The 17816-nt window shown below is 36.0% G+C and overlaps 1 protein-coding gene across 16 annotated transcripts in view; it reads right to left on the bottom strand.

The window, feature by feature from the left end:
• The window catches only part of ppfia2 (PTPRF interacting protein alpha 2), a 308407-nt gene that overhangs the window by 59588 nt on the left and 231003 nt on the right, over nucleotides 1-17816 (bottom strand). For all 16 annotated transcript variants that reach the window (XM_088647226.1, XM_088647230.1, XM_088647231.1 and 13 more), the window contains 3 exons: nucleotides 17123-17287; nucleotides 14048-14122; nucleotides 4364-4477 (listed from right to left, as the gene is read on the bottom strand). In XM_088647226.1, coding sequence (XP_088503352.1) covers nucleotides 4364-4477; nucleotides 14048-14122; nucleotides 17123-17287 — 354 coding nt within the window. The remainder of the gene's footprint in view (nucleotides 1-4363; nucleotides 4478-14047; nucleotides 14123-17122; nucleotides 17288-17816) is intronic.

Genomic DNA, 17816 nt, shown 5'->3' with positions numbered 1-17816 from the left:
TTTACAGTATACACACACCACTTAGACCTGCAGACGAGTACAGGCTGGCCCACGGGAAGCCTGGGCCAACCTCATTGCCAATCCAGCAAGATGTACCGTGCATCAAATAGATCCGCACAAAAGACATCTGGCACAAAGCACAGAGCACAATACCTGGTAGGCAAAATTAGACTCCAATTCAACAGAAAGTGATCAACCAGCTTGGAAAATGAATAATGTTATTAGGTTTTAAGATTTCTGTAGGTCCTGTAAAATAATACCTTGGTTTTGTCATTGTCTTCAAGCCTTGGCCATCAAGGAAACGTTAGAAAATCTATTTCTAGGCCTAAGGAATTTTTAAAGAATTAGAAAGTGAATGTCTCTGTGTGGCCAGGCAAAGCCCTGACTTCAATCAAACTGAGAATCTGTGGAGGCTTGGAAATTGCTATCTGTAAGTGATTACCAAACAGCTTCAGAGATCTTGAGCAAATCTGCCAATCCGGTATGTAAAGTTGGTAGAGACTTACTCAAAAAGACTAGCAGCTATAACTGCTGTCAGTGGTGCATCCAACATTAAATCTCAAGCAGTCCCAATTTCTCAGACCGGATACTAAATCTCAATAATAAATTTATTTCAGATACTGAACCAAAAGTTGTGCTCAAAGAATTTGCCATTCATACCATAATTACCCACAAAAAGTAACCAATGAAAAGAGGATGCAGTCATAGGGTGATATCAGTGCTTGATAGAAAAATAGAAAAAAAAAACTATGTTAAGATATGTATTACTGTACATATGGTTTAACGAGTAAGAGGAATATTTCTAATGGATTCAAAGAGGTGTATTCACAAGCCTGCTTGTTTACAATGTAATAGAGCTGCTTCACTTCAGCGGATGTTTTGTTGCCTCGTTCTGACAATGACGGCAATATGGTGCTGCTGCACATAAATGGAAATGTCAGCTATTTTGTGATGTAAATTGGAGGTTTTACACATTGCCATGTGCAGTACATTTTACTTTCATTGTGGTTTGAACTGCACTCATCAATCCTGATTCTTTCTAACTCCAAAACATAAAAAATAGTGTTGCAGTTCCCCTTTAAGTTCACAGTCTGAATATGTATGGAAGCAACATACTTTTAAGCTGGTGTAAAGCTTTTTCCATTTAAAAAAAATATTAATTTTTATTTTAAACTGTTTAAAGTGCTTAAAACTTTCTTACACTTACGTTTAAGTGCAAGCATCACAGCTGGTGGGGAGAACTCATTGCAGTGCAAGCTGTTTTGCTGTAAACGTCATTCTGTTCTTGCTAAAAATGGATACTGAGAAAGAGAAAGCCTGACTTTCCTGAAGGAAGTTAGGACCTTGTCTTAATGTCACATCCAATGTAGAGTATTTCAAAGGCCACAAACCTTATAAATCATACTATGGCATGAAGTGAATCACAGCCCACAGGAAATATGCCTCCTTCTGGGTATAACAGCACTTCTAATTTGAATCATGAACTCTAGTCAGTCTCCCAGTATCCTGTATTACTTCTTTTTTGTACTTGCATTTTTAAAGTACCTGGGCATAAATTTACTCCAGTTGTAAGCTACATACTGTAACATTGTATAATTTCTATTTTTTATATTTACTTCTGCATTTGTTTCAATAAGAAAACACCAACAATACTCACCAAGAATAATGTTAACATCATTGCCATATAAATCACTTCCACGAATGCCTATTTCCAGTTTCTTTTCTTTAATACGTTTTTACATCCTGTCTGTAATTTCAGTCTTATAATTATACTTTTTTTCCCTTAACGAACGTAAGCTGATGGGCTTTATTAATCTAAATAAATGAATCCTTCCATAACAATTTTACTACTTTCAAATCACAAATGTACTGGATGAAAATGAATCAAATCAAAAAAGTTTCAATTTGAAGATACCATTTAGCATAACTGAGACAGAAAATGTCATTTAGAGAGAATGGGCAGTGCTATGGGAATGTACTGTACACACATTATATAAACAAGGAAAGGTTAATTTCATGGTGAAAAGGTTGTGAAAACAGGAGAAGTAATCTAATTAACCAATCTAGTCCGACTAGAGTTTGGGTTACTGTTAGAAAATGGAAAAGGCTTAGAATTTCCTTAGGTTTGAGAGGAGAAGTGGATTTGCTATCCCCTACGTTTAAAAAGAAAAAGTATGGTTAACTTTCTCAGAAGATTTAAATTGGTAGGGAGATGTGCAGTATACTATCACTTAAGGTCAGGATTTAGGAAGACAGACTCTTGGCTAGCTCTCCCATTATTACAATTACAGTACAACTACAGGGGACCCACTTATGCAAAGCAGGTTATGGACCAAGTCAGGGTGGGATAATAATTGGCAGTCTGGTAAAACTGGCATCTGCCTCAGTTTCACAATTCCCTGCTCTTTATTAGTCACAACTTGTTATTTTACAGAAAATAGGATGTAGGGACTGTGTAACAGTGTGTTCATGTGTATATGTAGGGGATCCAAAGCCAAGGCTTAGGGAGACCAGCTGCAGTCATGTAAGAGACGAAAATATATATGACATACTGTTCTACTGACATAACTGTAACATTTTTTTATTTTGAATTGCCCATTAATTTTCTATTCACCTGATTTGGAATAGGTGATAAATAGTTTGGTTTTACAGCTGCAACACATGTATGGCTACAAAAAAGATTGAGACAAGCAGACATCCTCCTCCTGTATACCCTACTGGACAAAGGCATTAATCATTTTACATGTTGCAAGCCCTACAACATCCTGCTGAAGAATCTGCACTAATTGGAAGCGCAGTATATCACTCACATCATTGCAAGTCTGCAGGTGCATGGTAAGTCACAAGTGTTGGTGCCTAAGAGATCCCAGGCAGATCAATCTCAACCATATAAATTATATATTGCCATATGGGCAATTCTAGTCACAGTTAGCTATTACATGACCTAGACACTACCTGAAATCATCAGGAACTACACCCTAAGCAAGCATATTTGCTAATTTAGCCACTTGAAAACCCTAAACAAATATCAGTTACTGATTTATGAGGCTCCAAGTCCAAGATCAGAAGACCAGCACATTGTAATTCTATTTTTCTTGAAACATGTTCTAATCATAGGCCTCACAATGGTTAGTATTGCTGCCTCGCAGCACTGGGGCCCTGTATTCAAATTCAGACATGGAGTGCTACCTGTGTGGAGATCGTGTGTTCTCCCCATGTTTGTCTGGGTTTCCTCTGAGTGATCCAGTTTCTTCCCACAGTCCAAAAACCTAATTGCAAATAACATTTTCAAACCCCTCCAATCTGGCTTCCAGCAAATTCACAGCACAGAAAGTGCCCTGGTCAAAGTCACTAATGATCTTCTGATAGCTTCTGATTCTGGTTATCTTTATATCCTCATTCTTCTTCATCTCAGTGCTGCTCTCGACACTGTTAACCATGATATCTTACTTTCTCCTTTTGTGATTGTGATTGGAGGTTCTGACACTGTTCTTAAATGGTTCAAGTTTTACTTCACTGATCTCTGTCACTTTGTCTCTCTTGGTTGATTTAGGTCTGAAATTGGACTCGTTAAGTCTGGTGTTCCTCAGGGCTCAATACTGGGTGCCCTACTTTTAAACATTTACATGTTTCAACTTGGTCAGCTTTTAAAGTCACAGGGCATCAACTATCACTTCTATGCTAATGACACCCAAATCTACATCCATACCAAACTTGACACTGATGTGGCTGTCTCTATTCTCTCTAATTGCATCTCCGACATAAAAACATGGATGACTCAAAATTTCCTTCATCTAAATTGTGACAAGACCAAAGTCATGCTTATTGGCAGCCCCATCAACTTTGTAAAGCCAGTGCTATAACCCTATCTGTGGATGGTACTGTACGTGAACTTCAGTCTAAATTGAAAAACTTGGGGGTGATATTTGAATCAGGTATGACATTCGACCCACATGTGCAACATATTATCAAAACATCATTCTTTCACCTCAGAAATATGGTTAGACTACATCCTATGTGTCAGGTTTCATGTTGACTTCAAAATCCTCATGCTCACCTATACGTTTCTGCATGGCTTGGCACCTCATTACCTGTCTGAGCTACTATCGTCCTACTCCCCCCTTGCAATCTTCGAACTTCTAATTCTGGTCTACTACCTGTCTCAAGCCCATCTACACTCAAAGGGTGACAGGAACTTCTCCTGTTATGTCCCAAACCTTTGGAAATCTATCCATAAGGAGTCGGAGTCACCTTCCCTAAACCATGCTCCTCCATGACCTTGAATTTAAAGAAGCAGTTAGGAAATGGATGGATAAATAAATCATCTCTGAAATTTCTTTAAATTATCAGAATGAAAACATACCTTTCCATGGACTTTTTGTCCAGCTTCAGCTCCTTCAAGCAGCTCAGCTTCAGATCCGTCTCCAGATGCTACTTTCCTCTGAATGTGTGCATTCTGCTCACGTAAAGCTACAATCTGGAATGAATAATATGACACATAATTGAATGCCTTTATGCAAAGCAATGCTCAAGTGAACCTGGTCTCCAACAAAAATTTTTATAGAATTATAAATTTAGTTTTTAATTTAATATGAGCTCCATTTTATGCAACTGTTGGAACATATTTAACAAGAATCTCTATCTAAGTGAGAAAACTGAAGAAACTTTTTCTGTTCACCTCTCATGACCATGAGACATTTTGGTATTTATTGGCTTTACATTTTTGCTATGCAACTAATACTTTTTTTCACTTTTTTGAATTTCCTGGAGATTTCAATTTGAGAATAGTTATATAATAAACATATTTTTAATTTATTTGGTTATCGGTGTCCTGAATAAAAACAACTGTAATGTTCTTAAATATAAGAAAAAATAATTCAGAAATCAGTCATGATGTTAAAGTTGATACTCTGGCTTTCAATCACTGGATCTGATGTTCAGATTACTCACCAACTAATAACCAAATGAGCTGTGTGTGTTGAATGGCCAGTTATCATTTGTAACCTTTCTTATTCTTATGTGATATTACTAGTAAAATCATGTAATAATTATTTTCACTAATTTAAATACGTATTCATGTTTTAATACATATTGTACATCTGATCAAAAACAGTGTACAGTACAGTATATCTTTCAGCCCAGCTAACCCATTTGGTAGTGGTGGTGTTTTCTAAATGTTTTTGCTACAAATGCTGAAACGTAAAATGTATTTTGACTAACACTTTTATCCAAAGTAACTTACATTGCACCCACTTTCCAGAGAAATCTGAGTAAAGCAGCTTGTTCAAGAGTAAAACTGCAGTGCCCTATCTGGGATCTTAAGCCAGACATTTTGGAGACTGAGTGGTGCCTCAAATCATAAACTCTCTAAAGAAAATCACTGCAGTCAAACTGAGCACACAGGGACAGATGGAAAATGCTTACTGCAGGTATACTATTGTGACAGATGATGAAAGCAGAAGCTGGTATCTGCTTAGAGTGGAAAGCCAATAGCCTCAAGTACCATCCACTATATAACTTCTAAAATTGATGACTGAAATTTATGGGTCACGTTTTTTTTTAAATTGCTAAGTGCCATAGTATACAAGCAGCTTTTACAAGCACCTACACAATAAAACTGCACTTTGCTGAGCTATCACACCTTCCTTGTTAAAGATACAGCACCACTTACTACATTTTTACTACTACATACTATATATTCAAATAAACACATACAACAAAGGTACACTACAGCAGTGGCATTACCACATTCTAGGTTAATCCAACCAGATCTCTAAAGCTGAGCAATGCTGAGTCTGTTTCGTACCAAGATCAAAGATATCTAAGGAAAAATTGATTACTGCTGCTGAAATCTTTTGCTTGTGTGATATGTAGAGCATCCTGGAAAGACTGCAAAAGACAAAGTACTGTGCAGTATATCTGTGATTACTGCCACCCTAAAAGAAAGGGTAAAGACATTGGAAAATAAACTGAAGGCATTTAAAGGGCTCCAAGAGTGATAAACTGACAAAAAAAACTGACAAAACCAATATTCAAGAAAGTGTGCACCTTGGATTGTCAGGGAGGTAAACTGTAGTAACAGACTGTAGTGGACTGAGATCAATTTCACCTTCTCTTCCAAATAATACCATTAAACATCCGGTCACCATACAACTTTATCCCACTACAGCCTCGGACTCAGATTGGTAAGACATATTGATTGTTAAGAATAAAAAAAAGACAAGTCGTGATTGTTGGATACTCCACTCTCCAGAACATTGCAATTGAGATTTTGTAGCAAAGACCATGAGGCGATATCAGTTGGCTGTCTCACTGGAGCTAAGGTGATTGATATAGTCCTGAGAGTTACTGTAACAGGCTCCTAGCTACAGCAGGCGACTGTCATATTACTGTACATGTGGGTACAAATGACATTGGATTAGACACCGCATCAAACAAATTTGTGGTGTTTAAGGTTAATTTTGAAAGTGTACAGGTTGAGTCCAAAGCAAATGTTTTCCGGAAGAAATTTCTGATATTTGAAAAAATGAGACACACTTTTTAGAGAAGTAAAATGGGATAGGATATATACAGTATATACAGTATGCAATCTGCGGGACATGGATGGCAAAAGTTAAAATAGCTTCTTTTTGAAGCACAGAACAAATCAAAAGACAAAAAACAGTATCCCAAATTATTCAACAAATTAATTAGGTAAATAAAGAGAAAAAAGATAACTTCAGGTTCAGGTCTTTTAAAATATTGGTGTTGGAAATTACATCTCTTTTTATCTTTTTATCTCTTTATGACTACAGTGTATTGCTAACCTTCGTAATTTGGAATCATATGACACCTTGACTAATTTACTAGTTTCTATATACTAAATTAAAGATCACAAAAATTAGGAAGAGTAATGCAAAGTACTGAGTGCTGTGGAATCAATTAAGTATATCAACCCAGGTCATGTAAAAATCATACTCTTAGACCAATGAGCCACATACTGTACAAGCAGTGTACATTTGTGACTAATATTTTGATATATTCACTTGTATTTTTTTAGTTATATGTTTTGTTCATTCAAAGCATTTGTAAGATGTTTAAATTATGTCCTAGGGGAAATTATTACTTTTTAGTAGGAAATCTCATTTTCTTATTATAGTTTTTTTTAAATAAGCCCTGTTTAAAGGTTCTCTACATAATAATACACTGTAAAGTACTGTATGTGTTCATAGGTAAAGAGACCTACCACTTTAGTTTGAACCTGCAATAAGAATTTTGAATATATATATACTGTATTTTTCTACAAAGTCAAACAGTAACTGAAGTTTAAATAAAATGTATGCAATGACATACTTTAGATATATTGAATATTGTATGGCACAGATAAGCTAGAATTAGTAATATTGAGAGTCAGGCATTTCAAATTGTTTCCTGTTGAACACTTGTGAAAACTGAAAAAACTTCTCTTTTATTGCTGTGTACAATACTCAAACCCATCCACACAAAACTCTCTTGTTCATAAACACAGTCTTGCACTTTTTTATTGAGCTGGGGAACTCTCTCACGTTGCTCTGTGTCCCTCTGTTCCTACCCTTCCCTCATAAAACAATAACACTGCTCAGAAGCGGTGTTGTTAAAATTACCAGCCCAACATGATAAATAGCCCAATAAAGCCAAAAGAGAATAATTTTTGCATAGAATCCTCTCGCACAATTTAGTAATGTGTAGCAGTGCCCCAGTTGTATATCAGTCAAATTGTACACAGGAGTATAAATCACATTAGTCCTCAGCAAAGACAACCGCAATCTGTTTACTTTATATAACGTCTGATCTTACCTACAAGGAAAGGCTGTAATCCTACTACATAGGACTACCTGAAGAGGTAAAAATCTGTTAGTTTTATTCTCAATTATTAGTGTGTAGGATCTTAGCTTTGTGCGTGTATTTTAAAAAGATACTTCCACCTACGACAACAGCAATTCATTTTATCTTTGGTACTGTTAACCCACAAAATAAGCTATTGTTTCAGTCTCTCAAATCATTCTTAAGCCTAGTGCAATGTACCTCTTCAACAAATTATCTTTTTAGTTTTAAATTGTATTTTCACAAATACCCTGGGTTATACAGAAGTAACTATACTCATACTGTATGTACTTCTCATGATACAGTCTTTCTGTAGTAACTGTGTAATTTTAAGTTTGCAAATCTGAAACTTGATTGTTACTCTCTAGTGTGTAGCAGAATACCATTTATGAAACCATTTACAGCAAAGCACAGGTTGTCTGTGGGACATTGTCCCAGAGTTAAAGAGCAATATTCAAGCTACAGCTAATGGGACAAACACAATGGCCCAAAGGTAGTGGACATTTTTTTGTGTGAGAAATGTACATTTACAGTAATGTCTTGCCATGCACAATATAAAAACGGTCACTGACAGACACAAAAAATCTGTTCAAGATGTCTGCAAAGGGGAAGACAATACTACCTGAAAGCTGTACCTGCCATCTGTACCATTTACATAATAGCCCAATTTCAGAAAATCAAACTGCACATAAGATTGTTGGTATCTGTCAAGCATTTGAAATTCATAATAACTATGCATTACAACAGCAATATTGTACATTTATGGATTATATTCTTTGGGATATTTGCCAAGCATATTGTGCATAGCATAACCCATAAAGATAATAAGAAATGACACATTTAAAACATGTGCAAAGGAATCATAAAGGCAGAAACAAACAAAATACTCTTCTTAGAAAACACCAATATGACTTTTGAACTTTTGTTATCTGTACAGTTTCATACCATAAATTACAGTTCTAGTGTCATCTCCGCTGTAGTGCTGGATAGAGGCTTCTTTTATTCTGGGCATTATTTTCCTTGGAATCAAGACAATTTTTGCAATGCCAATACTTTATCTTGAATATATTGATTGTGAGTAATAGCTTCACAGCATGCCCTGGGAAGTGTGAACTTACAGTAGTGTTAAATTCAAATTCCATAATACTGTAGCTAATAAAAACAAAGCTTGCTGCCTTTTACTTGGGTGCCAGCTACTGACGATGAGCAGGAGGTCGAGAATGTCTCCAAGAGATATTTTTTTATAGTGGACTGAAAAGAAATGCTGGAACATTGAGTGGCAAAATTGATTCAACAAAGCAAAAAGAAGCAAAAAGGCTTAGGCAAAAGTCCCATCCTACACACAAGTCGTGAGCACAATAATAATAATAATAATTAATAATTGCTTACACTTACAGTATATAGCGCGTTTCTGGACACTCCACTCAAAGCGCTTTACAGGTAATGGGGACTCCCCTCGACCACCACCAATGTGCAGCATCCACCTAGATGATGCAACGACCGCCATAGTGTGCCAGAACACTCACCACACATCAGCTATCAGGCGGGAGAGGAGCAGAGTAATGAAGCCAATTCATAGATGAGGATTATTAGGAGGCCATGATTGGTAAGGGCCAGTGGGAAATTTGGCCAGGACGTCAGGGTTACACCCCTACTCTTTTTGAGAAACGCCCTGGGATTTTTAATGACCACAGAAAGTCAGGACCTCAGTGTTATGTCTTATCCGAAGGACGACGCCTGTTTACACTATAGTGTCCCTGTCACTTTACTGGTGCATTAGGACCCACATGGACCGCAGGGTGAGTGCCTTTTGCTGGCCCCACTAACGTCTTCCAGCAGCAACCTTAGTTTTTCCCAGGAGATCTCCCATCAAGGTACTGACCAGGCTTACACCTGCTTAGCTTCAGTGAGTTGAATCAAACATGATTAAACAATGATAGTTTGCATCAGAACTTTCCCTAAAAAGTCCCAATTTGGCAATTTACAAATAAGTGCATCAACAGTACAGTGAATCTGCTGTTATTCAAAAATGTTTGTACATGATACTGTGATGAGGTCAAAAATAATGTTCATTTAAAGATTTACAAACTCCCTAACTAAGTTCATATTTATCCTTTTTTTGGTCCCTGGAAGCATCTTTTACATAACACAAATCACTCCATAATTTGTGTTTGGTCTTCAGCCAGGTCCATGTTATTCATGCTTCTGAAGTTTTTTAGGCAACAGAAATGTGGGATTTTTAATGGGTATCTGAAGGTGGTACATTTTGGCATATGGCATGGAAATGCGCCACATATAAACTTCCAGAATGGACAAATCTCACTGTCCAGCAGCTATTCTTAGGGGCTTTCAAGTTCTAGTTCCAGATCCAGCAACTATTCTTTCAGGTTCTTTCATGTGAAACAATTGGTGATATTTTAAAAATAGGTATTGTAGAACTTGGACCATGATGTACTGTAGCACTGCTACATGCACCAGTAGCCATTATGAATCAGCAGTCCCTTAAAATAGTGGATTAGGTAGAACACTGACAAATTACTTAATCTACTAAATAGATGGGAAATACCTGTATAAGGAGGGAATACTGTGAAAGCCAAAAGCAGAAATACAGTAAACCAGTACTCCTGGGTAACATACTTTTTTAGACATTGCCATAGTCTTTAATGACAAAATAGTAAGGCTTGTCATATCCTCGTCATGTCAGTTTGTTACATCCTGGTTACTGTACTGGGGCATTGGATGAAACTCCAGTCTAGGTGAACCTACAGCAGCAATCTGCAATTCCTTAAAGATCTTCAATCCAAGTATTAACCAGGCACACCTTTGGTTAGTTTCTGGGTTTTAACAAGATCAGGGTACAAGGTTGTAACTGCTTAAAAATGCTGTAAAAATTGTTACTGAGATAAAACATTGATTTTTTTCACTGAATACATCATTTGAAAGGTGAAATATTATTACTAAATGAATGTCAGATTAAAATTTCAGTAGCCCCCCAAAAAGATTACATGATTTCCTCAATATTCACTGTAAATAATGAGTTCCACTGCAACTGTCTCTTTTCTCTCTTCTGTTTTTTAATTCCAAACCAAGCAAACAGTTTCAATAGAAGTATTTAAAAAAGTTGTTTTATTCTGGTTCAAAAAGCTGGACATTTTTCCAGTTTTCTTCCCTTGATAATGATGCAAGGAAACCTCTGCTTGGGTTTTACCCTTCAATCACAGAAAATATTAAGCAGTTGTGACAGTAATTTCACAAGCCAATAGCTACCATTCACATTCCTTTCAGAAAGCAAAGGAACTGCATCATGTGTCATGTTCCAGGAGGCTTCAAGCAGTGTTGAGACTGTGGTCCAATGGGCACTATGAATTTCAGTTGAACTAGTTGAATCATTTTAAAGCATTTTTCTGATTCCTGGGTATATAAAAATATCACATTTTCAGTAAAGTGCCCCCCTACAGAACCTAAAGACTCAGGGTGTATTTTAGCAATCTTTCTCAGACCTACCTACTTATTTTAACAGAGCTTAAATGTTCCTTTTTCTAGAAAGCCTTGATCTTCTAGTGATTAAGGTCTGATTCTTTTTCCTTTGCTACTTTTCAGAACCTAGTCACAGATTAAACATGCTGAGCTTTACTGCCCTCCCTCACTAGCAGTGTGAATTCAGGTAGAGATTACTGTAGTTCTTTGATCAGGCACTACCAGTGTACGCCTCATTTCTTCATTTTTAAAATGCATTTCCATTTTTTGAAATGACGTCCGAAAACAATTGCAGTTATTTGAAGACACAAAAGAAAGCCACAATGTAAGTAACAGAATCTGTCCATGATGTGCATAATTGGCAAAAGCTAACACTAAAACAATGCACTGACTTTAAAGTTTCAGCTTTAAAAGAAATATGCAATATTTAGATTGGTCATCATAAAAATATATCTTTAATTATATATGAAAATCATTATAACAATTACAAAATATTTCATATAACTCTAATAGATTTGCTTTATAAAATGCTACTTCACATAGTCAAAGTACAACATAATTTTGCAATATGTCACAATACTGTATTTGAGAATATATTCTATGACAAACCATAAAATGAGGACAAATTAGCTTACAATCAGAGTACTTCAATCTAGATGAATTTTTGAAGAAAAAATGAAACAGGCAGGTGAAGTAAGAGTCTCTGTAAAATTAAACTGTACAAGACTGCATAACTGATGTAAAACATCAATACCAATTCATATTTTCTCATTCAGGATGCTTAGCAGGCATACTGTACAAAATTAATGTAAAGAACTGTCTGAGGTGGTATCACATTGCTACTGTAGGTGAGGAGAAGAAACAAATAGGGGGTATGGCAAAAATCAGAACAGACAACAGCATTTTTTTTACCATGCTATTAAAACTCTAAGGATGGCAGAAGGGTCTGGTGAAATTAGCCAGAAAGAGTATATCACATTCTTTAACTTATTAAGATTTGGCTGTATCCACATTTGCAACAAGCATACCATTTACTTCCATATACAATCAGGGGAACAGCACTAAACATCTTAGAAATTATGTCTCACTTATGCACTGTCAATACTCCCATTTGTATTTACATCACAAATACAAAAAACAATACTATGTGGGTTGTAACATAAAATGTGCAGTATGTTATGGTACTCTGATTTACAGCATACTTTCTTCTACCTGTGTGGGACTCTAAAAAAATGAGCCCAAATGTAAAATTTTACTGGTCAGAACTCGTGACATGGGGTGACAATTTCCAACAAAGATTTTGAAAATTATAGCTGAAGGTTTCATTTTCAACTTGACAAGAGAAGTTCTCAAGTTAGTTGCCATTTTTAACTGACCCGATCTCTTGTTTGGAATAGAAATTTAGCAGTGCTCACAACATGAGAACATAAGAAAGGTTACAAGCAAGGAAAGACCAGTCTATCTAGTCTGTTTGGTAGTTAGTAGTTAATTAATCCAAGGATCTCACCCAGCTTTTTCTTAAAAGATTCCCAATTATAGGGTTCACAACATGGCTGAGTAGCTTGTGCCATATCCCAAAAATCCTTTGGGATAAGAAGTACCTCCTGTTCTTGGTTTCAAATGCACCTCCACATACAGTATATACAGTAGTATATGGTTGACAGTTTTGAATTTAAAAAGAATAATTAACAACAAGAAACACCCATGTCATATCTGAATGAATTCAAAATGTCAAATAATTTTAACTTCATTTTGTCTAAGATGCAAGCAATGAGGCAAGTAAGATGTTGGCATTTAGGAAATGCAAAACTATTAATCATTAGTAATGTTTTATGTACACGATTATGGAAGCTACATTCCTATATCACACAAAATCATCTGAAAAGAGAAAAAGCTGAATCTCTTTAATCAATGGCAAGAACCCCATAAATATAATAAGCCCAGTTTGAAAGGTTAATTCAAGACTAAAAATTCTGAAGTCAAACAATTAGCAGGAATTGTTCATATCTGCTGTATGCAGCATTTACATAACTAAATACCACCAAGAAAGTCTTCAGCCAAGTGAAATACAGAAAATCCAATGTTCACACAATACGTTCAATAACTTGTTGGATTGTTAACATTTAATTGAAATGTACTAAATTAAACTGAAAATGTTTTGTGCAAACCTATTACTGTCAGACTGTCAGTATATACTCTAACAATCCTGAAAATGTTTTACCTGTTTTCCTGTCATTGTTAAATTTCATTTACCAGTTTCCACTCTGTAAACAAATATATTATTCCACCAGCAGGAACATGCCAGTCAAACAGGAATACAGTATATATGCCCCTTAAAGCCCTGATTAAACAGTATGCAAGACTAAAATTAAATCAAAACTAAATTTAGTAAAATTAGAACTTAAACATTGGTTCATCACACAGGTTCTTCAGACTCTACGTATGATTCTGATGGTTTCACAGGTTAAATAGTAAAATATATTGAAAGAAGTAATGCTACTACTTGTGCTGAATTGCTAAGTAAAGCATAATAAAATCTTTCAGTCTGTCATTCTCTTCCAGTGCCAACAATTAGATTTTTGCACAAGGTTCTGCCATTTTAAAAATCTTAGGCTGACTGGTACTTTGATGGAACCTATTCCAAAAAAAAAATAAATGCCTCTAAATAAAATTCATCCTTGTTTGGCATTTGCAGTAGGGGAGGTTGGAGAAAATGATGTATTCTTACCTCCTGGTTAGCAGCAGCAAGTTCCTCTTCCAAGGCTGAGACCCTTTCCAAAGACACCCTCAGTCTTTCCCTAACCTAAAAAGAAATAACATTTGTTTAACAAATAATCTTTTGTAACAAAAATTTAATTAAATCCCTTTTAACAGTTAAAAAGTAAAAGCTTTTCACGGAACCCACTAGATGACAGAATCATATTTTTAAAGATTTGGTAAGGTGTTTTTAACTCTTATCTAAAAACGAAAATAAACTCACGGAGCTAAATGGAAAAGAAAGATAAAATGTCCCAGTATTTTGCTAAATTATTTTCTGCATGCCTTTATCAGAACCATTCAAACCTATTTCTGAAAAATAACCATATGAAACATATTTAAAAATATGGATAGTTGTTCATTTCAGTCTTGTCTATTGAAGCAACTGAAATAAAAACCATCAATAATACTGTATACTGTATGTGTCGTGACTAAAGTAATGCATTCTCCATATAAACACATGCTGTAGAAGAAGCATTCCAAAAGTCATTCAATCACATACTATTGGCCATAACAATAGTGTCGGTCATATAAATCATTAAGGCAGCATTCAGACTTAATCCATGTCTAGTTTCATGTTCTTGTCTCAGTCTGTGGATGACTAATGTTATTGAACAATAGAATTTGCAAAACTTGATCAAAGCTTGGTCAAACAATGTTTGGTGCAAGGAAAGGTGCACTGCAAGGTACTGCAGGGATCCAATCTTTTCTAGAGCGAGGAGAAGCTGCCCCTCATCACTCCCCTTTATAAAATAAAGGGATCTTAAGCTTGGCAGATTAGCAATCAAAGATGATGCCAGGCCAGGACAACCCTTACTCCAATCCAGAAAAGATTATGATATCAAAGCACTGACTTAATGTTGCACAATCTGGAAGCAGTGATACCACTATCACTAAATTTCTTGTTGTGTCACAAAAAATGCTATTTAATTGCGTCTACAAAATCTCATCTTGTAAGATTCCCATCAGAGAGTAGAGCCCAAAAGAATTCCAGGTACTCTTTCACAGGACCTGTGGAGTTTGTTTTTGTCAGATTTCTGGTGACAGGTGATGGGTTCACCTTTGGAACACTAAAACCCGGACTAAATTAATGCGATTGATTAGTTTCCACCTCCATGAATTTCTGGTACTTGTTCTCTGCTGTCTATATTATAACTAGCACCTTCAGGGATGCAGATGGTATATTAAAAAATGGATTACATCCCACTCAACGCTGCCATCAGTAGTTAATATTGTGTCTGTTCCATAAATCCAACTGCAAATAATTTCGTGGGATATCGACACAAGGTCTTCTGCGACTGTATGGCAATGTCCATATGCAATTCACAAGGCCGGGATTGCGAACTTTGCCGTTTGCCAGTGTGTGAGATTTAGAAGTTCAATTATTCACACTACAATCCAGACTTAGAACCAAGTTATTTTATTTCTCTATGTCCGAAGTCTGCATTGTGTGGCACACTGTTTCCAAACAATAATTCCTTGCTGACAAGTGATTAAAAGGGAAGTCAGCAGATTTTTCTGATCAGTGAACTGCTAGTCTGAAGAGAGGAGTGGAGCGGTGGCTCTGTGGCTAAGGATCTGCACCTGTGACTGGAAGGTTGCCGGTTCAAATCCCATGGCCGGCAGAGGAATCCTACTCCGTTGGGCCCCTGAGCAAGGCCCTTAACCCCAGCTGCTCCAGGGGTGCCGTATAATGGCTGACCCTGCGCTCTGGCCCCAAGCTTCTCTCCCTGTCTGTGTCTCATGGAGAAAAGCTGGGGTATGCGAAAAGACGAATTCCTAATGCAAGAAATTGGGCTAATAAAGAATCATTATCATTAAAATAAGATTTATGTTAAGTAAAGCCATGGAAAAATGTACCTGACTTGTAAAACTTCATGAATGCCCCTTGTGTGTACTGTATACCATGTACAGTGTGTGTGTGTAAACTGTATATGTGTGTTTAGACATTACTTATAGAGTATATACAGATCTAATAGGGAAATAAAGAAAAAGTGTCTATTCAATACAAATTACACATTATAGCTTAATATATTTTAACAAACTCAAACATTTACCTAAAACAATATTATACTGTCATCCTATGTGTACAATGGCACTAACAGACATCCCACCTAAAAGTATCCAAGGCTTATTTGAGTACAGGTATTTTAGAGCTTTAAATATTCTGTAAATCTTATGGCTCTTGGGAAATAAATCTTACAAGACAAGAGCACAAAGATCAGTGTTTCAGTTAATGTCAGCTGCTCCTAATAAAAAGGTTGCAGCCCAACTTTACTGTCACACACTCCCTTTCTAAGTGATCTTCTATGGGTTTGATGCATGGATAATGCCAAAGGACACAAGGTTGCCTCTGTACAGGAGAAAGTCCAATGGCATTAAAACCAGCCAAAGCAAATCTTAGCAAGAGTCTAAGTAGACAGGTTGAAGCATAACAGAACATCTATCACCTTAGACTTGTGGAGGTGAACTACCCCACAGGTTTATGAGAGTACGTGTTATATACAGTAATATGCTCCCACTTTCTAAGTTCTATTGTTTCTTAAAGGCAAAATGTTCAATTATTTAAATACTTATTTATAGATATATTACAAAATAGACAACCAAACCATCTTACCAACAAAAACATTTATGTATGTACAAGTTTCTCCACTATGTGTTTATTATATATTCCTCAAAATATAATTATTTAACAAGTATTGGGTACTTAACAAATTAATAAATCAATGCAAAGGAAAGCTTAGAGGACTTTTTGCTCTGACTGTGAATATACTGTATGATTATGCACTATAGTGTAGGTGAAACTATCCGTGATAAAAATCAACTATTGGTCATTACATTTTTGGAAAACTGGAATACAATAACAACAAGTCTGGTTTCTCTTTTTTCCTTTACTGGTAATCTGAAAAGCAATGCTGACTACAAAACCACAACATTTCTTTTCAGGGCTCGACACCGCTGCTTGCATGTTTACCAAAATAATACAGAATATTCTGTGCATATAGTATCAGTGCTTGTGTCTGACACATTTCATGCCTCATCTTACCTTCTCATCTAGAGCCTTGTGATGTTCAAAAAGTGATTTGAGAGCTTTGAGAACCTCTACCTCGCTGGAAACCCCTGAAGGTGACTGTGCTTGCCGCTTCACAACTGTCATCCGCAGTGATCGCTCGTGTCTGGAGACAAGGCACTCTAAATGTTCCAAGAGCAGCTATTAAAGTAAGAACACAAATGTATCATCATCATCAGCATCACTACATTACCCAAAAAAAACTTTCTTTAGTAAGCAGTAAATTAAGTGTTTCCAATTAAAGAAAAGAACAATGTAACATTCTGTGAATGTCAATGAAGGCTTCTATTTCTGTGTTAGATGTGTGCAATATAAGATGTCCTATTCATAATATCAAAACGAAAAATCAAAACTATTGTGCTTAATTATGTAGAACAGGAAGGTAATTATACAGAAAAGTAAACACACTTTCATATAGATAGATACTTTATTGTCCAGTACTGTGGAAATTTGTCTTTGGCTTCTCTCATAAAAGTACAAAACACACAAGCAAAACATAAAAGCCACATAGAATCACATAAAGTACATGAAATCACATCAACGGAACGTAATATATAAGGAAATGAATATATATATATCAATATAGTTTCTATTGGGCATTACAGTGTGGAACCCTGTTGATGTGGCAAAAGTTTGGCAGCGCAGCCAAGGTAATCTCTTTAGTCAGTAA

Source organism: Lepisosteus platostomus, chromosome 9 (assembly GCF_059453375.1).
Source record: "Lepisosteus platostomus isolate fLepPlt1 chromosome 9, fLepPlt1.hap1, whole genome shotgun sequence".
Classification (NCBI taxonomy): Eukaryota; Metazoa; Chordata; class Actinopteri; order Semionotiformes; family Lepisosteidae; genus Lepisosteus; species Lepisosteus platostomus.
Note: the sequence above shows the minus strand (reverse complement) of the source record. Positions and strands in the feature narration are given on the sequence as shown.